The following is a 17390-nucleotide window of genomic DNA, read 5'->3' as shown; positions in this document are numbered from 1 at the left end:
TCAGCTGACCTTTTCCCAGGCATCTGTCTTAACAAGCTCCATGTAGAAACAGGTTCCTCAGAGGCAGGAATGAGAGCTGGGTGTCCTAGTCTCCCTTATTTTGCCCAGTGTGGGTCCTTCCCCTCTCCTGGCTCACTGTCCTCCTTGTAGACTGAGAGGTTTCGTGCAAGAATATCTGTAAGGGCGTTTAACTCAGTGCATACAACAGGGCATTAATAAGTGCAGCTGGAAGGCTTGTTGGCTTTAACAAGGTGAACAACAGCAAGGGAACTAACTGTGTGGGTAGATGTGGAGGCTGCTTCAGAAAAACTGAATTCATGAGGCTTTCAAAGAAGACAGTCTAGACTCCACCAGAGGCCTCAGTCAGTGTGTATTAGGACAGAAAAGCATCAGAGCTGTTCTCCTTCAGGATTTCCGTGGCCAAGAAAGAGCCACTTGCAACAAATTCCAAAAACAAAGTGAGAGTCAGGACTTCAGAAAGATTCTAAACACCGAGTTTCAAATTCGAGTCAACCCTATATGTGGGTCTAAGTGTTAATTCTAGTAAGGATCCATGAAGAAAAGTTAAATAATTGAGCCATAATCAGATGTGGAATAAATCATCTGTAAATTCTAAACTTTACTAAGTGTTTCTAGACCAACAGGATACTAAGCATAAACCAACAGGGTCTTTCACTTCTAATGTGCCTTCAACAAATGACAAAGGAAAAGAACTGGCAGCCAATTACCAGGTTACCAAGTCCTAGTCTCTGATTTAAAAACTTTACATCAGCCTTCTTATCCCTGGGGTCTGGATCCATCAACTGCAAGTCCTGGAGGAATCTGCCATCTATCCCTGACTCCCTAAGTCAGATCCCACTGCCCCCACACACTGGAAGCACCTTCTGTATCTTCCTGTCCTGACCTGATCATGATGCAAAATTTCTCCATGATGGATTTTCTGTGGAGGGAAGGGAGGGGAGAGAGGGACACCAGGGGAGAGTTTAGTCTCCTGAAGCACAAAGACCTTCCTGAACTCTCTTCCCTGATCTCTACAGGGTTCCTGGAAAGAAGAAATGACAGACAATAGGAACAAACTCACTGTTCGAACAAGTGCCTGCTGACTCCTGCGTCTACTGCACTGAGTGGATCATCCAGGAGGTAGATGTCTGCATCTTGATAGATGGCTCTAGAAAACATAGAGAGACAAAAGAAGACACTGCACACTCCCTGGGTCTCATCTCTGAATCATGACGTTGTCCAACAACTCCATGGTTCATTCCAGGAGCCCAGGGGAAGGACCAAGACCCTGCTTCACACAAGCCCACCTGGTGAGTGGGGTCTGTGTGCTCATGTCCACTAGGAGCCACAGAAGAAGAGGGGCAGGATGGCAACTGAAACCCCATTTACCTGGCGAGGCTAACCCGGGCTTTCTGTCCTTCACTCAGGGGGGTGCCTCCATCTCCTGTCACAGTTAGATCTCTTTCCTTCAAATTCTGCAAATCCTATATGGAGAGAGAAAAGAGAAAAAAGAAGATTTAAAATGTGTTGTCCTCCTGCCATCAAAGCCTTTTTGTATCAGTTCTTCATACAAGTGTTTAATTAATAGCAATGGGCTTATTTCACAGTGACTAAACTGTAACCAGGAAAATTTTAAAAAGCTCTCAGGGGACATGGGAAGATGGCGGAGGAATAGGATGGGGAGACCACTTTCTCCCCTACAAATTCATTGAAAGAACATTTGAACGCTGAGCAAACTGCATAAAACAAATTCTGATCGCTAGCAGAGGACATCAGGCACCCAGAAAAGCAGTCCATTGTCTTCGAAAGGAGGTTGGACAAAACATAAATGATAAAAAGAGAGGTAAAAGAGCTACGGATGGAGACCCATCCCAGGAAGGGAGCCATAATAGAGGAAGTTTCCAAACACCAGGAAACCCTCTCACTGGTGGGTCTGGGGGAAGTTTTCGAATCTCGGAGGGCAACCTAACTGGGAGGAAAAATAAATAAAACTCACAGCTTACATGCCTAAAAGCAACTCCCAGCAGAAAAGTACCCCAGACGTTCGCATCCACCACAAGCAAGTGGGGGCTGAACAGAGAGAGGAGCGGGCGGCATTGCTTAGGGTAAGTACCGGGCCTGAATGCCCTGAGTGCAATTGGAGGGAGCTAATGCGAGATACCAACTTAAACAGTGGGATAGCAAGAGAGAGAGAGAAAATTAACTGGAGAAAAGTACGCGAACTGAACACACTGCCGGCCGTTGGCAGAACAAAAGAAAGACTGAGCAGTTCCAGAGAAGAGCTAGCCGGCGGTGGAACGGCCCATTCCCCGCTGGAGGCAGGAGGCAGGGGGAAGGGGAAAGGGGTAAACTCAGCCCCAGAGACGGCACCCCCTACCAAACTGCAAACAGGCTCCCAGTTTCTTTTTTTTTTTTTTAAATTTTTTATTTTTCAGTGGGTTTTGTCATACATTGATATGAATCAGCCATAGAGTTACACGAATTCCCCATCCTGGTCCCCCATCCCACCTCCCTCTCCACCCGATTCCTCTGGATCTTCCCAGCCCAACAGGCCTGAGCACTTGACTCATGCCTCCCACCTGGGCTGGTGGTCTGTTTCACCACAGATAATATACATGCTGTTCTTTCGAAACATCCCACCCTCACCTTCTCCCACAGAGTTCAAAAGTCTGTTCTGTACTTCTGCGTCTCTTCTTCTGCCCTGCATATAGGGCCATCGTTACCATCTTTCTAAATTCCATATATATGTGTTAGTATACTGTAATGTTCTTTATCTTTCTGGCTTACTTCACTCTGTATAATAGGCTCCAGTTTCATCCATCTCATTAGAACTGATTCAAATGAATTCTTTTTAAAGGCTGCGTAATATTCCATGGTGTATATGTACCACAGCTTCCTTATCCATTCGTCTGCAAAGACTTCCTGAGATTCTGGATGGTTGACATCTGCCAGGAGGGTCGCGGCTAGAGGCCAGCTCCCCAGAACAGACACAAAGCGCACCTGACCGGCACGTGTGGAAACTGAGGCTGAGACTGTGGAGGGCATAAGGCGCACCACGCCCGGGGAGAGTCAGGCTCTTGGCTGCCTGAGCTTCTCGGGCGGGGAAGGCACAAAACGCAGGCCCAACCTAGTTTGCTCTTTTGTGGAAGACCCGAAAACTGGAACCACATGCCACGCAGGGCCTACTCCCTATAGAGCAGTCTGGAGCCTGAGCAGTGTAGACGGGGAAATCACACACCCATGAGCAGGGGCAAACCCAGTGTGGCCAAAACACTGCGAGTGCTCCCCACACACTCCAGTGACATTTGTCTGAAGGGCCCCTCCCTCCCCACAGCAGGACTGAATAAGCAAACCTAAACAAGAGACCACCTCCGCCCGCTTGTGTCAGGGTGGAAATTAGATACTGAAGAGACCTGCAAACAGAAGCCAAACAAACAAAGGGAACCACTTCAGAAGTGACCTCTGCAACAGATTAAAATCCCTGTAGTTAACACTGACTATACCGGAAGGGCCTATAGATATCGAGAAGTATAAGCTGGAATGAGGAGCTATCTGCAACTGAACTGAACACACACTGCCTGCAATAGCTCCAGAGAAATTTCTAGATATATTTTTATTATTTTTTTTAATTAAAATTTTTTTTCTTTTTTTAAATTTTTTTCTCTTTTATTTTCTATTAAAATTCCCTATTACTCCTCAATTTTCATTTTCATATATTTTTGCTACTTTTAATTAATTTTTTTTTCTTTTTTAAATTTTCTTTGAAAGTCCTCTATTATTCCTCTATTACTCCTTAATTTTCATTTTCATTTCACTATAACATTGCAAAAAAAAAAAAAAAGACTCTATTTTTAAAGCAAACTCCATACATATTTCTTAAATTTTTTGTGCTTTTGTTTTTAATATTGTATTTTTAAGAGTCTAACCTCTATTATAGATTTTTAATCTTTGTTTTTCAGCATTTCATATCAATTTTGGACATTTAAGAATCCAATATTCAGTACCCATTTTTACTCAGGAGTGTGATGATTACTCTTTCCCCCTTTTGACTCGCCTTTTTCTCCCTCAGATCACCTCTATTTCCTCCCTCCCCCTTCTCTTCCCAATCCAATTCTGTAAATCTCTGTGGCTGTTCTGGGCTACGGAGAATACTTAGGGAACAAAGTACTGTGTAGATCTGTCTTCCTCCTCTTAAGGCCCCCCTTTTCTCCTCCTGCTCATCTCTATCTACTTCCTACCTCTCCTCTTCTTCATGTAACTCTGTGAACCTCTCTGGGTGTCCCCCACTGTGGAGAATATTTTCACCATTAACCTAGAAGTTTTATTATCAGTGCTGTATAGTTGGAGAAGCCTTGAGGCTACTGGAAGAATAAAACTGAAAGCCAGAGGCAGGAGAATTAAGCCAAAAACGTGAGAACACCAGAAAACTCCTGACTACAGGGAACAATAAGTAATAAGAGATCATCCAAAAACCTCCATACCTACACTGAAACCAACCACCACCCAAGAGCCAATAAGTTCCAGAGCAAGACATACCATGCAAATTCTTCAGCAATGCAGAAACATAGGCCTTAGTGTCAACATACAGGCTGCCCAAAGTCACACCAAACACATAGACTCATCTCAAAACCCACTACTGGACACTCCATTGCACTCCAGAGAGAAGAAATCCAGTTCCATGCACCAGAACAGCGAGGCAATCTTCCCTAACCAAGAAACCTTGACAAGCCAATCGTCCAATCCCACCCACTGGGAGAAACCTCCACAATAAAAAGGAACCACAGACCACCAGAATACAGAAAGGTCACTCCAAACACAGCAATCTAGACGAGAAGAAAAGGCAGAGAAATACCCAACAGGTAAAGGAACATGAAAAAGGCCCATAAAGCCAAACAAAAGAGGAGGAGATAGGGAATCTACCTGAAAAAGAATTTAGAATAATGATAATAAAAATGATCCAAAATCTTGAAAACAAAATGGAGTTACAGATAAATAACCTGGAGACACAGATTGAGAAGATGCAAGAAATATTTAACAAGGACCTAGAAGAAATAAAAAAGAGTCAATTAAAAATGAATAATGCAATAAATGAGATCAAAAACACTCTGGAGGGAACCAACAGTAGAATAACGGAGGCAGAAGATAGGATAAGTGAGGTAGAAGATAAAATGGTGGAAATAAATGAAGCAGAGAGGAAAAAAGAAAAAGGAATCAAAAGAAATGAGGACAACCTCAGGGACCTCTGGGACAATGTGAAATGCCCCAACATTCGAATCATAGGAGTCCCAGAAGAAGAAGACAAAAAGAAAGGCCATGAGAAAATACTCGAGGAGATAATAGCTGAAAACTTCCCTAAAATGGGGAAGGAAATAGTCATACAGGTCCAAGAAATCCAGAGAGTCCCAAACAGGATAAACCCAAGGCGAAATACCCCAAGACACATATTAATCAAATTAACAAAGATCAAACACAAAGAACAAATATTAAAAGTAGCAAGGGAGAAATAACAAATAACACACAAAGGGATTCCCATAAGGATAACAACTGATCTATCAATAGAAACGCTTCAGGCCAGAAGAGAATGGCAGGGCATACTTAAAGTAATGAAACAGAATAACCTACAACCCAGATTACTGTACCCAGCAAGGATCTCATTTAGATATGAAGGAGAATTCAAAAGCTTTACAGACAAGCAAAAGCTGAGACAATTCAGCACCACCAAACCAGCTCTTCAACAAATGCTAAAGGATCTTCTCTAGACAGGAAACACAGAAAGGTTGTATAAATGTGAACCCAAAATAACAAAGTAAATGGCAACGGGACCATACCTATCAATAATTACCTTAAATGTAAATGGGTTGAATGCTCCAACCAAAAGACAAAGACTGACTTAATGGATACAAAAACAAGACCCCTATATATGCTGTCTACAAGAGACCCACCTCAAAACAAGGGATACATACAGACTGAAAGTGAAGGACTGGAAAAAAATATTTCATGTAAATGGAGACCAAAAGAAAGCAGGAGTCGCAATACTCATATCAGATAAAATAGACTTTCAAATAAAGGCTGTGAAAAGAGACAAAGAAGGACACTACATAATGATCAAAGGATCAATCCAAGAAGAAGAAATAACAATTATAAATATATATGCACCCAACATAGGAGCACTGCAATATGTAAGGCAAATGCTAACGAGTATGAAAGGGGATATTAACAATAACACAATAATAGGGGGAGACTATAATACCCCACTCACAACTGTGGATAGATGAACTAAACAGAAAATTAACAAGGAAACACAAACTTTAAATGACACAATGGACCAGCTTGACCTAATTGATATCTATAGGATATTTCACCCCAAAAGAATCAATTTCATCTTTTTCTCAAGTGCACATGGAACCGTCTCCAGAACAGATCACATCCTAGGCCATATATCTAGCCTTGGTAAATTAAAAAAAATTGAAATCATTCCAGTCATCTTTTCTGACCACAGTGCAGTAAGACTAGATCTCAACTGCAGGAAAAAAACTATTAAAAATTCAAACATACGGAGGCTAAATAACACGCTTCTGAATAACCAACAAATCATAGAAGAAATAAAAAAAAGAAATCAAAATATGCATAGAAACAAATGAAAATGAAAACACAACAACCCAAAACCTATGGGACACTGCAAAAGCAGTGCTAAGGGGAAGGTTCATAGCATTAGAGGCTTACCTCAAGAAATAAGAAAAAAGTCAAATAAATACCCTAGCTCTACACCTAAAGCAATTAGAGAAGGAAGAAATGAAGAACACCAGGGTTAGTAAAAGGAAAGAAATCTTAAAAATCAGGGCAGAAATAAATGCAAAAGAAACTAAAGAGACCAGAGCAAAAATCAACAAAGCTAAAAGCTGCTTTTTGAAAAGATAAACAAAATTGACAAACCATTAGCCAGACTCATCAAGAAAAAAAGGGAGAAGAAGAAAATCAACAAAATTAGAAATGAAAATGGAGAGATCACAACAGATAACACTGAAATAAAAAGGATCATAAGAGACTACTACCAGCAGCTCCAAGCCAATAAAATGGACAACTTGGAGGAAATGGAGAAATTCCTAGAAAAGTATAACTTTCCAAAACTGAACCAGGAAGAAACAGAAGATCTTAACAGACCCATCACAAGCACGGAAATCTAAACTGTAATCAGAAATCGTCCAGAAAACAAAAGCCCAGGACCAGATGGCTTCACAGCTGAATTCTACCAAAAATTTAGAGAAGAGCTAGCACCTATCTTACTCAAACTCTTCCAGAAAATTACAGAAGAAGGTAAACTTCCAAACTCATTCTATGAGGCCACCATCACCCTAATTCCAAAACCAGACAAAAATGCCACAAAAAAAGAAAACTACAGGCCAATATCACTGATGAACATAGATGCAAAAATCCTTAACAAAATTCTGGCAAACAGAATCCAATGACATATTAAAAAGATCATACACCATGACCAAGTGGGCTTTATCCCAGGAATGCAAGTGTTCTTTAATATCTGCAAATCAATCAATGTAATACACCACATTAACAAACTGAAGGATAAAAACCATATGATTCTCTCAATAGATGCAGAAAAAGCCTTTGACAAAATTCAACATCCATTTATGATCAAAACTCTCCAGCAAGCAGGAATAGAAGGAACATACCTCAACATAATAAAAGCTATATATGACAAACCCACAGCAAACATTATCCTCAATGGTGAAAAATTGAAAGCATTTCCCCTAAAATCAGGAACAAGACAAGGGTGCCCACTCTAACCACTACTATTCAACATTGTTTTGGAAGTCTTGGCCTTAGCAATCAGAGCAGAAAAAGAAGTAAAAAGAATCCAGATAGGAAAAGAAGAAGTGATACTCTCACTGTTTGCAGATGACATGATCCCCTACATAGAAAACCCTAAAGACTCTACCAGAAAATACTAGAGCTAATCAATGAATATAGTAAAGTTGCAGGATATAAAATTAACACAAAAATTCCTTGCATCCCTATACACTAACAAGGAGAAAACAGAAAGAGGAATTAAGGAAACAATACCATTCACCATTGCAACAAAAAGGATAAAATACTTAGGAGCATATCTACCTAAAGAAACAAAAGACCTATACATAGAAAACTATAAAACACTGATGAAAGAAATCAAAGAGGACACAAATAGATGGAGAAATATACCGTGTTCATGGATTGGAAGAATCAATATTGTCAAAATGGCTATTCTACCCAAAGCAATCTATAGATTCAATGCAATCCTTATCAAGCTACCAATGGTATTCCTCACAGAACTAGAACAAATAATTTCACAATTTGTATGGAAATACAAGAAAACCTCAAATAGCCAAAGTAATCTTGAGAAAGAAGAATGGAACTGGAGGAATCAACCTGCCTGACTCCAGGCTCTACTATAAAGCCACAGTCATCACGACAGTATGGTACTGGCACAAAGACAGAAATATAGATCAATGGAACAAAATAGAAAGCCCAGAGATAAATCCACATACCTACGGACACCTTATCTTCAACAAAGGAGGGAAGAATATACAATGGAAAAAAGACAAACTCTTTAACAAGTGGAGTTAGGAAAACTGGTCAACCACTTGTAAAAGAATGAAACTAGAACATTTTCTAACACCATACACAAAAATAAACTCAAAATGGATTAAAGATCTAAATGGAAGACGAGAAACTATAAAACTCCTAGAGAAAACATAGGTAAAACACTCTCCGACATAAATCACAGTAGGATCCTCTATGACCCACCTCCCAGAATATTGGAAATAAAAGCAAAAATAAACAAATGGGACCTCATGAAACTTAAAAGCTTTTGCACAACAAAGGAAACTATAAGCAAGGTGAAAAGACAGTCTTCAGAATGGGAGAAAATAATAGCAAATGAAGAAACAGACAAAGGATTAATCTCAAAAATACACAAGCAACTCCTGCAACTCAATTCCAGAAAAATAAATGACCCAATCAAAAAATGGGCCAAAGAACTAAACAGACATTTCTCCAAAGAACACATACAGATGGCTAACAAACACAAGAAAAGATGCTCAACATCACTCATTATCAGAGAAATGCAAATCAAAACCTCAATGAGGTACCATTAAATGCCAGTCAGAATGGCTGCTATCCAAAAGTCTACAAGCAATAAATTCTGGAGAGGGTGTGGAGAAAAGGGAACCCTCTTACACTGTTGGTGGGAATGCAAACTAGTACAGCTACTATGGAGAACAGTGTGGAGATTCCTTTAAAAACTGGAACTAGAACTGCCATATGACCCAGCAATCCCACTCCTGGGCATACACACCAAGGAAACCAGATCTGAAAGAGACACGTGCACCCCAATGTTCATTGCAGCACTGTTTATAATAGCCAGGACATGGAAGCAACCTAGATGCCCATCAGCAGATGAATGGTTAAGGAAGCTAAGTGGTACATATTCACTATGGAATATTACTCAGCCATTAAAAAGAATTCATTTGAATCAGTTCTAATGAGATGGATGAAACTGGAGCCCATTATACAGAGTGAGGTAAGCCAGAAAGATAAAGACCAATACAGTATACTAATGCATATATATGGAATTTTAAAATATGGTAATTATAACCCTATATGCAAAACAGAAAAAGAGACACAGATGTACAGAACAGACTTTTAGACTCTGTGGGAGAAGGTGATGGTGGGATGTTCAGAGGGAACAGCATTAAAACAAGTATACTATCAAGGGTGAAACAGATCACCAGCCCAGGTTGAATGCATGAGACGGTTGCTCAGGGCTGGTGCACTGGGAAGACCCAGAGGGATGGGATGGAGAAGGAGGCGGGAGGGGGGATCGGGATGGGAAACACATGTAAATCCATGGCTGATTCATGTCAATGTATGCCAAAAATCACAACAATATTGTAAAGTAATTAGCCTCCAACGAATAAAAATAAATGGAAAAAAAAAATAAAAACCTCTCAGGGCTTTTCATTCTGTATTTTTTCAAAGCATGTATGCATTTGGCCATTTCAACATGTATTTATTGAGGACTGACTACATACTAGGCATTGTTCTGGGCACAGTGAATTCAGCCATGAGGAAACAGAGCCCCTAGAGTTTCTCTCCATGGTGGGTGATGAACAATAAGGAGAGTAAACCTGAGTGCAAGTACTGTGGATGAGAAGGAAAAGGAAGCTGACTCAGGGGGGTGGAGAGTGAAGGAGGAAAGTGAGTCCACACTGGGGTGTGAGGGCTCTGCTCAGAGTGGTTGTGAGCAGATCTAGGGGATGGGGGAGGGGCTCAGGCAGACCTGGAGAGGCTGCTCCTCACAGAGGGAGGGGCGAGTGCAGGGGCCCTGGGGAGATGCCCAAGGGGTTCAGGACAATGAGGCAGGAGAGCAGAGTGAGCATGAGGGGAGTGAGGGCAGAGATGGAGCAGGAGGAGCCTGGGGCACCTCCAGTAAAAGGGGGAGGGGGAGGCAAGAAAGAACCTGGTCTGAGGTTTGCAAAGAATCACTCCTGTGCTTTGCAGTAAACAGACAGTAAGGTTGTTTGGGGAGGGCGGGGGTGGAGAATGGTGAGGGCAGATACAAGTTAGGCGGCTACTAGAATAATCTAGGGAGCAGTGGAAATGGAGAGACGGGGTCACACTCCAGACACACTTGGAAGGTGGAGTCTGTAAGATCTGCTGACAGGACGGGTGGGGGCTGTAAGAGAAGAGGAGAACTGTGGTGTCTGGGGGTGAGGATGGGGAAGGACAGGGTCTCCATGTTGGGGAAGATGGTGGAGGCAGGTTTAGGAGACATCACTTGTGGACAAGCTGAGACGAACTTTCGGCGATGTCACTGTGTAGCTGAACATGCAAGTGTGAAGGTCTGTGCTAGAGACACAGGTGTGAGAGCTGGTGTCCCAGGCTGGTGAAGGCATAGGACTCATTTTATCTTAAATTATCAGTTTTGCTGATCTTGGTCTCTACTTCCCATTTTCAGAGAAGGGATAGCACCTGACCTGAGCCTTCATAGTGATATTTAAGGCAATTCATAGAGTGACAGACAAGGTTTGTACAAGAAATAGGAGCAGAAAGAGCAGGCTGGACAGGAAAGCCAAAAGGAAAGAAACAACATGCTTGAGGGACACCAAGCCGATCAGTTGGACTAAGTATATGCTTGCCCATGGAAGCAGAAAATACTCAACGCTAAGAAGGATATTAAGTTTTGACTTGAGGATCTGAGAATCTATCATAAGTTATATTTGAGTATTATTTAAAAAGTAGATGAATCAGTTTATTTTCCCCAGAGTATCTGGAGAAATTTTTTAAAAAGTGACAAGAAAACCCCCCAAATGACCAGGGAACAATCAGGTTTAAGTTACACAGTTATTACATGAGAAATCTTTACTTGAAATTATCTATTAAACCCCTCAGGCATCAACCTAAGATACACAGCAGTACCTTTCTGCAGATGATGCCCTCACTTCTGTCTCTACTTTAGAAATGTAGGGAGAAAGCAAGTAGCACAGTGGGGTCTCCATGATAAACTAGTCCTCTGATCTCCCTAAGTCTCATTTCCCTCTTCTACATAATGTGCTGCAGAAACCAGAATCACTAAATTCATGGAAGCTGTGAGAATCTAAGGAAGTGTATGAACACCCTCCATAAATGAAAAAAGAACATGAATTGATTATAACTTGCTATTGGTGACTGATGTCTATTTTCTCTTCAAACCAACAGTGGGACCCCATGCACAGTGTAGATCACAATATGCAAAGCACACAATCACAAGGAGGAGATAGAGACTGTCTCCATCATAACCCTCTCTGACAGCCACAAAGACATACAGACACACGCAGGTTTCCTGCTCACTCAAAGCTTAACTTGGGTGAATCCAATGAAGGGCAGCAATTGCTCTGTTGTGAAAATTCTTCATTATTTCAACTTCTCTCTTTCCAGAGCTCAGAAATTAAAACCATCTCTTACTTTGGTTTTCATGAACAACTATGAACCATTTTAAGATAGGTTCCAAGCCTTATACATACACACACACACACACACATACGAGTTACTTGGCCTCCATTTCACTGATGACAGTCCTTGTAAACTGTTCCACTTAGCTTTCATGCTTTGATTTTACATTGTTTTGGTTTCTTTCTCAAAATAACAACACATTATAGCACAAAAGTCTTAACCACACTCTAGAAAGGCAGCTAAATCCATTCTTTCAATTAGTACATTAGGGGATAGAAACAGGCTCTCTTCAAGTGTGGTGGTAGGACTTCAAGTGTGTTTGTGACTCTGAAATCATTCATGCATGAGCCCCAGATAGGCAAACCATTTCAGAGGATGTGAAGTAAAATCCAAGGCAGGCTAATTTCCCAGTCACCATTCTCTGCTTAAATTAGGAGGGAAAAGCCTGACTTGAGCATATATTACAATTCCTCCCACTGACAGGAAGGTGTTTTTATTCATGTTATTTTCCTCTAAGTTAAATTTCACCAATTTTCACTGAAGAATAGACACCCAAATGAGAGGCAAACTAGGAAACGGTGACATTGGTTTGATCCCATTATCCAGAAGCACACCTAAGGCCCTTCAGCGATGGTGGAGACTTATGGTAGAAACACTGTTCTGTAGAAAGCTTTCACTTTCATGTCAGGTTCAAAGGATTTGCTAACAAAATAAGCCACTCATTATATACAAATAAATAATACCAATGTTTATTATAGAATTATCTAGCTTACTTTCAATATACTAACAGTAAAAGAGAAATAGAAACAGCAGAGGATACATCATCAAATTGGGTTCTGACCAACATCCAGACTCAAACAGTGCTGAGAAGTCCCATGACACAGCACATCTGGGATCTCAATTTGTTACTGAATCCAGCGTCGCTCTGCTCCCCACACAACAGGCCAATGAGATGAGTGGTTGAGGCCAGGAAGAAGAGAATTTATTTGGGGAGTCCGCTGTCTGGGAAGATGCCAAGCTAGCATCTCAAAATAACCATCTTATCGGGGTCTAGGTGACAGGTTCTTTATAGGTCAGAAATGGGGAGGTGAGGAAACAAAGTAAAAAGGCCATTAATCTTGCAGATCTCCTAGAATGGCAAGACTCAGGTAGGGGACGTGTTAATTTCTTCCTTCCTGCCATCTACAGGTGGACAGGATTCTGAACAAAGGCACTTTAGTTTAACAGGCAGAGGAGCAGAATTTTCTGAGGTAGGATGCTCAGTATGATTAAAATAACAAATGCAACAAAAGACGAGTCAAAGAAATAGTTTCAACATGGAGTCAAAATTGGCTTCTTCTCTACAATGAATTGGGGAAAGGAGCCAGGTAGCACATCCACTCTGTGGGTGAGATTTCAAAAATTGCAATTCAGTTGTTGTTATTCAGTTGTTTAGTCATATCCAACTCTTTGCGACCCCATGGACACAGCACATCAGGCTTCCCACTCCTTCACTCTCTCCTGCAGTTTGCTCAAACTCATGTCCATTGAGTTGGTGATGCCATCCAACCATCTCATCCTCTGTCAGCCCCTTCTCCTTCTGCCCTCAATTTCTCCCAGTATCAGGGTCTTTTCTAATGAGTCAGCTCTTCACATCAGGTAGCCAAAGTATTGGGGTTTTAGCTACAGCATCAGTCCTTCCAATGAATATTTAGAGTTGATTTCCTTTAGGATGGACTGGTTTGATCTCCTTGCAGTCCAAGGGACTCTCAAGAGTCTTCTCCAGCATCACAGTTTGAAAGTATCAACTGAACAACAACCACAGAGAAGACTGTAGTAATGGTTAATGAGGGCCAAATGTGAGGCCCTGGTAGAAGAATGCTGTACCTTGAACTCAAACAGGGGGAGGCCCCATCTTTTTTCACAGTATTTTTTCCATTTGAAATCGCCCCTCCTCTCACGGCCTGTCAATATCCTGCCCATCTTTCCAGGCTCACTCCAAACACACTCTCCCATGAAACCATCCTGGATTTATCTCTCTTCCTGTTGGGTTCCTAAGGCTCTGTTTACATCCCTTGTGAAGGACCCATCTTATTCTGCTCCATCATTTATACACATGCAGACAGTTTTTCTCAGGTCCTGAGGGATAAGACCTGTGCACCAAGCACTGTGCTGGACCCTGATACTGATTATCTCTAAGCCTCACAACAAGCTGCACAGTAAGTACTGGCCCCATTTCACAGATGAGGAAACTGAGATTGAGTGAGGTCACATTACTGGTATGAGGACTGTCACCTGTTAAACAGAAGAGCTGGACTCTGAACCAGCTCATGTCAGTTCAGAGCCTTTTGCTCTATCATACCATGTTGCCTAGGTCGTGACTGAAGAGTATATTTGAAATGAAGACAACACTAAACTAACTGAAGACATGAAGGCCTCTATACCTAGACACAGAAGGATCAATTAACTTATTATCCTATGATTTTCCAGGCAATCTGAAAAGAAAATGTTCACGTTAGGGGAAGCACACTGACTGAAACCACCTACCCTGGCCAGGCACCATAGTAACCATTTGCATGAGGTCTTGGTAAGGAACATGGAACTAATAAGCCACCACTAACTGGAAGAGTTCCGGAAAGGTCAAAAGGAGACACCACATGTCTGACCACCTCCCAGAATCCTTCTCTCTGGCATCCATCTTGGCTGAACGAGTCATGTACCACCAGGAAGGATGATTGGCCGCAAGTCAGAATGATTGGCTAAAGACAACCCTGAAACTAATCCCATCACCATAAAATCCGAGACTGAGAGCCAAACGGCAGAGCAGTTCTCCTGGGTTCCCTTACCCTCCTGCTCTCCACCCGGGCGCCCTTTCCCAATAAAATCTCTTGCTTTGTCAGCACACGTGTCTCCTCGGACAATTCATTTCTGAGTGTTAGACAAGAGCCCAGTTTCGGGCCCTGGAAGGGGTATACCTTCCTGCAACATCCATGATGGCTGGAATGTGGTAAATATGAGATGAAAGTACAAGCTTATAAGCATCCAAGAGGGCTTTGTAAGGTCAAGTGATGTATGTGGGAAAATATCAAACTAGAATTTATCAGCATGATACCTTTAACTGTGTTATGCCTAAAAGTTTTTAAAAGCCTTAAAAATATTTTGTAAAAACTTAAAACTCAAAAGTTTTTAAAAATAGTTAAAGATGATAAGCAGACTAATGTTGCATACATTCTTGCTTATGGTAACAGAATATGTTTACTGTTCGTTTATGTAATATACAGCATGCATATGTAATATATGTAATATATGTACAGCACCTATATAAGTTATCAGCTCAAATAATGAAAGTGACATATATAAAGAAGATACATTTTTTCTTACAAGTCACATGTTATGGATGTGACTTTACCAAAAACTGGTTGAGCTTACAATTAGAGGCTAATTTATTTTCAAAATTATTTTAACATTTATAGAGTGCTTGTTATGTCCCTAGCAATCAGGTGCTTTAAATTCACTATTGCATGTCATTCTTGAAACATCCTTATAAGATTGACAATATTATTATCTCCATTTTACAAATGAAGAAACAGGCTTGTAAGGTTCAGACAATCAGCCAAAACCACATACCTAGCAAACAGAGAAACTGAGACTCAGTCCCTGAGTCTTCTGAGTCCTGGGCCCTGGAGTTGACATAATCAGCCTGAACTGATGTTGCCAATGGGATCACTTCGTGTCTCCCTGTTTTATCAGAGGAATGTTTTCATCTGGATGAACTTAAACATTTACTTCAATTTGACCTAGTTTAATATATCTATTTGTTATTGACATATGTATTCCAAGAAAAGTTGTTTTCCAGTGCTTTTTCCGCTAGGATTTGGGGGATGTAGGAGGAGGGAGAACCTTGGGAAAAATATCTTGATTATATTTATATGGATGTATGTGTGGATGGGGCTTCCCTGGTGGCTCAGATGGTAAAGCGTCTGTCTCCAATGCTGGAGACTGGGGTTCGATCCCTGGGTGGGGAAGATCCCCTGGAGAAGGAAATGGCAACCCACTCCAGTACTCCTGCCTGGAAAATCCCATGGACAGAGGAGCCTGGTAGGCTACAGTCCACGGGGTCGCAAAGAGTCAGACATGACTGAGCGACTTTACTTACTTACTTACTTACTTACTTATGTGTGGATGGACAGATGTAGAGAAAAGGGTTAGAACAGTAAAGACAGCGACCATTTACTGAAACCCTGACATGCCTGCATTTCACAGGCATGGCCTATAGCCTTTACAATAACCCCACTCCTCCTGCATTTAATAAGAAAGGATATTGAGCAAACACCTGGAGATACTGCCTAAAACTGCATCTCCAAAGACCAAGCCTTTTCTACTGCACATACAGTCTCCGTATCTACAGGACAAAATACCTCCAGCACACCACTACTATGTGAACACCGATGCCCATCCACTGACACGTAGATTCCAAAAGGAGATGAGCAGAGGATCATTACTCGTTAGGTGGTTCCCAGGTGTCATAATGACCTTGCTGATCCCTGTTAATCAGAGTCAGAGATTACACTTTAGAGCAGCAGCAAAACCTCATGGAAACTTTCTGATCCAATGTCATCTTGAAATGTCAGAGGCCCAGGCAGGAAACAGAACATACCCAAAGTGACAGAAGGCAAGACTAAGCCACAACCAGGACTCATCTCTTCACTACTTCTCTGCCCTGGGCCTCCTTCCTACCAAGGAGGGAATGGGCATGATGGGCCCAACTCCATGTCCTGACCGTGCAGAGAACAGGAGAGCAGTCCATGTTCATAAACATCACATCATGTACGGAAGAAGTGCTATGCAGCCAAGTCCTACAGGGCCCCTTCCCACCAGAGTCTGTGCTGCACAGACTCTTCACCAAGGATGGGTGAACCCTGGACACTGCCCACATTACTGGTCCTGTCACCCCATGTGGCTGCAGCAAAGCATTGGCCCCCGGGGAAACACTGAATATCAGCCACTGTCTGATATTCAGCACCTGCTCTTTTGCAGATGCTCAAATGTGGGAAGAAAGACAAGGCTGAGCTTCACCAGAAAGGCAAGGTCATAAAAGAAACACCCACACACTGGTCTGGGTCTCTGGAGTCTGATCTGGGCATCAGGAGGTTGACATGATTAAGGTAAAGAGGAAACTCCTGAAATCTGTTTATTCAACATCCCACCTTCCAGCTTTATCCATCACCTGCTTTTTAAAAAGTTCTTTCTCCAAGCCTCAGTTTTACCAACTATAAAATGAAGATGATAACATTGAAGTTATTCATAAAGAATTAATAATTCATATACCCTCTTCTGGGTGCATGTCTGAGACAGAAAAATGATTTGCATGTGGACTCTGAATAAATGGGAGCTATTGTCTCAATGTTTTACATTTGCTTTCCCCTTCT

At 41.6% G+C, this 17390-nt stretch overlaps 1 protein-coding gene across 2 annotated transcripts in view; it reads right to left on the bottom strand.

Moving 5' to 3' along the window:
- Positions 1-17390, bottom strand: part of LOC136144260 (ATP-binding cassette sub-family C member 4-like) — a 158390-nt gene that overhangs the window by 106796 nt on the left and 34204 nt on the right. For both annotated transcript variants that reach the window (XM_065902007.1, XM_065902009.1), the window contains 2 exons: positions 1390-1484; positions 1082-1168 (listed from right to left, as the gene is read on the bottom strand). In XM_065902007.1, the coding sequence (XP_065758079.1) occupies positions 1082-1168; positions 1390-1484 (182 nt within the window). The remainder of the gene's footprint in view (positions 1-1081; positions 1169-1389; positions 1485-17390) is intronic.

The sequence above is a fragment of the Muntiacus reevesi genome, chromosome 11, assembly GCF_963930625.1.
Source record: "Muntiacus reevesi chromosome 11, mMunRee1.1, whole genome shotgun sequence".
Classification (NCBI taxonomy): Eukaryota; Metazoa; Chordata; class Mammalia; order Artiodactyla; family Cervidae; genus Muntiacus; species Muntiacus reevesi.
The sequence above is the reverse complement of the archived record's forward strand: the minus strand, read 5'-3'. Positions and strand labels throughout refer to the sequence as shown.